This window comes from Sinocyclocheilus anshuiensis, unplaced genomic scaffold (assembly GCF_001515605.1).
Source record: "Sinocyclocheilus anshuiensis isolate Anshui unplaced genomic scaffold, SAMN03320099.WGS_v1.1 scaffold627, whole genome shotgun sequence".
Taxonomy (NCBI): Eukaryota; Metazoa; Chordata; class Actinopteri; order Cypriniformes; family Cyprinidae; genus Sinocyclocheilus; species Sinocyclocheilus anshuiensis.
The window spans coordinates 1,302,730-1,309,186 of NW_015549703.1; the positions used below are offsets into that span (position 1 = coordinate 1,302,730).

The 6,457-nt window shown below is 41.4% G+C and overlaps 1 protein-coding gene across 1 annotated transcript in view; it reads left to right on the plus strand.

Annotated features, from left to right (window-relative positions):
- Window positions 1–6,162, plus strand: part of LOC107660609 (zinc finger protein Helios-like) — a 35,080-nt gene extending 28,918 nt beyond the window's left edge. The window contains exons 6-8 of the mRNA XM_016449968.1: window positions 1,179–1,316; window positions 1,967–2,095; window positions 3,228–6,162. Coding sequence (XP_016305454.1) covers window positions 1,179–1,316; window positions 1,967–2,095; window positions 3,228–3,955 — 995 coding nt within the window. The 3' untranslated portion in view covers window positions 3,956–6,162. The remainder of the gene's footprint in view (window positions 1–1,178; window positions 1,317–1,966; window positions 2,096–3,227) is intronic.
- Window positions 6,163–6,457: the final 295 nt, after the last annotated feature.

Genomic DNA, 6,457 nt, shown 5'->3' on the forward strand with positions numbered 1-6,457 from the left:
TATATATATATTAGAGCTTAGTTACACTATAAACAATTTCGACCCACAGAATCGGAAATTTCAGTGATCTAATGTATGATACATTGTCTTCCAGGCGAACCAAAGCTATTTTTTCTGTTGCTGTAATCCATCCTTTCCCACAGAAGTGACAGGGCCTCCGTTGTTTGACATGCGTTCTACATGCGAAAGGTCACTTCACAGCGTCTCAGTCAGTAGCTCTCACTTTCACTGTTTGCTTCACACTGAAAGCACTACAGCACTTTGAAGAGGGTTACCGAAAAGTGTAGGGGGTATTTTTACAATTGGCACACTTTACAGGTAATCCCACAGGCTTGCTAGTAACAGGTGTGAATTTTCATTATTTTCTCACGTGCAGTAAGAGACTGGTTAACTGCATTCATACAGTATGACTCAATTCACTAGGCTGTTTTGTTTCACTGCCGCGCTCTTTATGAATAATTCTGAAAGTCCCTTTTACCAGAGGATTGACCACAGAGCTGAAAGCAGCCCCTGTCTCAAATTCAATTAGGTTTTTAGCTGACATAACAGAACAGCGCAGACGTAATGGTGGGCTATGTTCCGATTTGATACCGATGAGTGAAGGAGAAAAACATGACAGGTAGATGAATGACTCAAACTATTGATGAATGAAGCTCGGAATGAATCAAAGAACGAATCGTTCCATTAGCTACTGGAAAACTCACATCTGTTTCTGGAGGCTAAGCATCGTCCTCCTCCTACTCTCCTCTGCCCACGACGGAAGGACAAGGTGCTTGTTCCTTTTGCATCTTTCTTTGGGAGGTTCTGTCCCGCATTATCGCCCTTGCACTGACCTAATCTTAGTGAAACTGACTGTGAATCACTTCACACCTTATCCGGCTGAGGAGAAACACTCACTCCATTTCTGTTTATTGTTCAAAGAGACTTTCCAAGTCATCACTCGTGGTGTCAATCACAGATCGATGACGATAAAACAACATCAAATACTACTACTATAGTACGTAATTCTATGGAGCAAACCCCCCCACCGTGTTGTAATGGTTGCATCATCATGAAAATCTGGCTGTGCCCACTTTCTTGCTTACTCAGTTGGAGACCGAAACTCATTTGTGTGAGCGGTCTGAATGAGTTATTTTACATCTTAATACTTATTTTGCTACTCTTTGATGTCTTTTTAGTGGGCAAACCACATAAGTGTAACTACTGTGGGCGGAGCTACAAGCAGCGCACGTCATTGGAGGAGCACAAAGAACGGTGTCATAATTACTTGCAGAGCGTCGGCATGGACTCTGCCTCCAATCCTGGCCCGTATCCAGGTGAGTGGCTCATGACTTCATTGAGAATCTAAGATGACGTTTTTCCGCCTCATTGATATGGTGTTATGCTGACTTATTGTGAAAACCTTGTTCCACAACGGTGTTCCACAAGCTGGTCTGTTTCTTGGAAACAAGATAATATTAATTACTAACATAGAATTGCTAAACATAACATTTGTGGGGTACATTTTGTTTACACCAAGTGGTCAAGGTTTTGCTGGTTAGCATGGTTAGCCCCTGTGTTATCTAGTGTTATTGTGAAATCGTTATGGTGTTGGATGACACAAGCTAGTATGTTTCTTGGAAACAAAATAAATATGAATTACCAACATCTAATGGCTACTTTAAACCTTTCTGGAGTACATTTTGTTGACACCAAGGGGTTTTGCTGGTTAGTATGGTTAGCCTCTACTGGTAGTTTGGTCCGAACCACACTATCTGACAGCAAGAAACTTCTTTCTCCATTTAAACTCACTCAAACTAATCATTCTAGGTAAAATCAGCGTAGTCTTGACAGTTCCAGAGAATTTGCGACTCAAAACAACCTGGCTGCAAAACTTTCAGATTCATGGGAATGATAGTGAATAGTTTTCTCCAGGTATTATGGACCAGCTTTGTTGATATGCTGAATCATTTTATCACTTTCCCAGGGGAGGTACCAAAGGAGCAGAGGCAGCTGGAGGCCGCTGGGATGGTGGCTTTTGACCGGCCTCCTGTAATTGAAAGACTGCAGGGGAATGTGGGTAAACGGAAGAGCACCACGCCACAGAAGTTTGTGGGTAAGTGTCACCTCAGCAGTAAATGTGGTTGAATCTACTGTATGCAACACACTGATCTTCAAAGTTCTAGCGGTGCTAACGAACGCACGAACGAACGCAGACAGGTCACATGGCGTAAGAAACATTTTCAACCTCACACATAAAGTCCCTGTATGTGCATAATGCAAAATGGACGTGCTGTCTGTGTTGTTTTAAATCAGGTAACGGCACATTCACGGCCAAAATGGGCCTCTTGAGTTGGGTCCTAAAATGCTAAAAAGAAAGCTTGTCTAAAGTGCATATATCTGATTATTACTTTTTCATTGCTTAATCGTCATTTCATAAATTACTTCCACAGTAATCATTACAAATGTACACAAAAAAGAGTACCTTCTACTTTTTGTAGGAGCAACGGTAATTGTGTCAGGCAAATAGGGCTGGGTTTTGTGAATTAGGCACAACCTATAATAGGTCTAATTCAGAAAGTCTCACAAATAAAGACAATGGCTTATTTAAATACAGCACATTACTATTTCAGAGCATTTAGCGCCTGGTTAAACTGGATTGCCGGTGGTTAGTGAGTAACATGCAGGTTTTGGAGCTGAAATACCACATGCAACCGTTTAGTGAACGCTGAGTTTCCACATGAAGGAACAGAGAGCAGAACTACATTTCAAAAAATAAAGAGATAGTTAATTTGTCATGGAACATTTTTTAAAAGAGATCAAATATATGCACAGTAGCACAACTTTATCAGAGACATTAAACATTATTTGAAATGAAACTCATTACATGTGTTGTAATGACAATAACTGCGGAAATCAAACTAAGTATTAAAGTGAAAGAGAGAGAGAAAAAGTTTGAGTAGGAGTTGTTGTTTTTTTTCATTCTGTGGTTTTTGCACACCTGTAACTTTGCCATTGCTTTTACTGACTACACCAGAGCAGTTTACCGCATCCATATTATGCAGGGGTTAAATTTTCTCACTTCGGTCTCCAAACGGGGCTTTCCGTCATTAATGCAACAAAACCCTAGCAACAGTACTTTAAATGCACTTTTTACAGTAAATTGCAAGGTTAGTCTATTTTTTTATCATTATGGAAAGTACTTTGGGGCTATTCCTAATGTATCTTTTATTGCATTGTCTGTTAAGGTGAGAAAATGGTTCGCTATTCGTACCCCGAGCTGAGCTATGAGATGGGCCCTAAGTATGAGAAGGAAGCTGAGGCAATGCATGCCCAATTGATGGACCACTCCATTGCCAATGCCATCAACTACTTGGGCGCCGACTCCTTGAGGCCTGTGGTTCATCACCCATCCCTCTCCATGGCCGAAGTGCTGCCTATGGTGAACCCGCTCTTCCATCCGATGTACCCGCTTGGGCCCCGCATGGACCGTCCCAGCAGTCGCGAGCCTCTGTCTTTGCCCCACCCGAACCCAGAGTTCCCGCACCCAACCAATGGCGCGATCTCCTTGGTAAGGCCCAAGAATCCTCAATCGGCCCGAGACGGGTCCCCGTGCAACAGCGGACAGGATTCGGCCGATTCGGCACGGAGCAGCCCCCGGGACAAGCTTGGCGGGGCCGGGCCCAGGACGAGATCCAGCCCGGGGTTTGGCCGGGCAGAGGAAGGCAGGGCGATCGATGCCGCCCGAGTCACCACCAGGGACAGCGTCCGCGTCTTCAGCCGCGAAGGCCAGGAGCTGAGGGTGTTCCAGTGCGAACACTGCCGCGTCCTGTTCCTGGACCACGTCATGTACACCATCCACATGGGCTGCCACGGTTACAGAGACCCACTCGAGTGCAACATCTGCGGCCACTGCAGCAAAGATCGCTACGAGTTCTCCTCGCACATCGTCCGTGGAGAACACACCTTTCGTTAAGAATCCCACGCACTCTCGCAGTCAGTTTACTGCCGAAGCATTACGTGAGCACCGATCGGCAGATATATGAAGGTTTGGGTCCAATAGAAAGTTTTCATGTTGGAGCTGTTTGAAGATTTTTGTTCTGGGTGCGGGGATGAGTATGTTTATGTTGTGAATGTTTTTCGTATTAAAGTTCTTTTTCATTTTTTTCACCCACACAGTTTATTTTTGCATATGTACTGAACCTTCCAACAGAGCAGCTATGTGTTATCTAAAGTTGTGAAGTTCTTTCTCTTTTTTTGTCATCTGTATTACCTCGATGCATGCTGTCATTCTGTTTATGGACCTTGATCAATATTACAGGTAAACCGAGCAACCAGAGGACCACTGGAGAACTAAACCGCTTAATTTTGCATATAAAAAAAGACTTTAATTCAGAGCTTCTTGCTGCTGTGGCTTCTTAGTGCCTTGCTAATGTTTCGAACGGCACGATGTTGCCTTATATGGAATGTTTTGTATCGTTTTAGCATCTTTTTTCATTGCTCGCTCCCTTTCGATGAAGTTCCGGGGCATATGAGCTGAAGCTTCGGTACTCGTGCTAATGTCCTCATGTCGGTGCTATTCTAGTTTCACAAAAGCAGTCCTGTAGGGTGGCACAAATCTTTCAGACACATTTTAATGAAGTGATGATGACAATCCCCCTTGTGTCTCGTAGATTTTAACGGGAGACTTTTGCCGTGCTAAGGACAGATGAGTTTTCCACGCTGTGTTTTGCTGCTGTTGCACACTTACTATCATCGCTTGCGTTCTTATGCTCTTCGCTGAAAACAGCACTGCGACATGCCTTGATAAACCTGTTTTTGCACTATTAGCTTGAGGCCTTGGGCGAAAATATGCTATTTCCATTCTATTGATAAAGCGAACAAAGGTCAGTGTGTAGTTTAGCTAGTATATTGTCATCTGTGATTCAACTGGGAGCAAGTCTGCACCTATATGCTTTATATGCTATATGCTTTAACAACAGGGTTGCCATACTTTGGATTGAAATCTGTGAATTTCATTCAGCCTTCAGACCAAATGCCTCATTATTAATGCCTCGTTAAATCCAACTCCTCTGACTGTCTTCAGTGTTAACTCAAAAACGAGTTTAGATTTTATTGTTTTCTTTTTTTTTTGGCCCACACATGGACCTACAGTATGTGTTTTATGTTGAGCTTTCTAAGAGCTAAGATCTGAAATATGCACTTGCATGCACTGCATATGCATTTTTGGTTAGACTCTGGTTAGCTAAAACATTTTATCATTTAAGTAATCTTTGCACAATGACAATTGACAAAAAAACTTGCCAGGTAACAGAACAAGGCAGATCTTTAGAATAAAACAACAACTTTTATAGATGTTAGACGATTGCCATCGAGATTTCATCACCAACCCGAACTGCACAAGAGCTTTAGAAGATAAAATGCGGTTTATTAATCAGACAATGTTTCGCCCCCTGAACAATTTTCCCATACTTGATGCAGAGAATTTTTTCACATTGTTTTCAGGGCATTAAAATCAGTTGTATGTAGACTGTTTTGAATGTTCACGTAGCCGTTCATTCTCCTTTCCTGTTTCTCTTCCCTTCTTTCTTTTTTTCTTTATTCAATGTTGATGAATATTTACATCGAGCATTCTGTAGCACAACCATAAATCCAGCTTTAATCAATGCATATGGCTTAAAGTGTACAACCGCAGCCTTCACGACGTTCAGAACCTCCCCTGCACATTTGTTGAGCTTTTATGTCAGCGCTAAAAGAGCCTTACATCACTATCAGACTTTGTTGTACCTATTGTTTTTTAAAGCTTTGCTTTTGTCTTTTCTGCTTTGAGAAAAACTCCAAAAAACTGTGAATATGCCCTTTAAACGTTATGAGGAAAAAGACTTAAAAGGCTCAACAGCACTGATAGAAATGCATTTATATAGTTTGAACACATCATTTTATTGTTTGTTAAAATATAGCTTTGCCTTTAACACTTCCAAAAAATGTCACAAATCTCACACACATACCGCCTGAAACATTTTGAAGAATTTTATTTGTTCTTGTGAAGCATGAATATCTTTATGCATTTTAGAATATTTTTTTTTTTGGATTGGTGTCACATTGAATGTGCTCCACAATTCCAGGGCATTTTATATAATTATTATCAAAGCTTGTTGTATATTAGACATTGTTTTTGTTTTGTTTTTTTCTAAAAAAGGAACAAGGTGAAGGAAACGTTGATGTAAGACTATGTTTACAACCCGAATGAACAAGAGCACATGAACAAAACCTGTTCTTACGACGAGTCCACACTTTTGGGAGTGGAGAGTACTTGAAATTACAAGAAAGGCACTCTAGAGTCAGGTTTCACTTTTTATATTAAAGTGTATGGAACTGCTATTTTCTCATCTTTGTAAATATATATTTTTTGTGAGAGAAAGGTGTTTTTTAACTCTTCTTATTCACTGTGGACCTTACAAACAGTAAGACAAGGGTT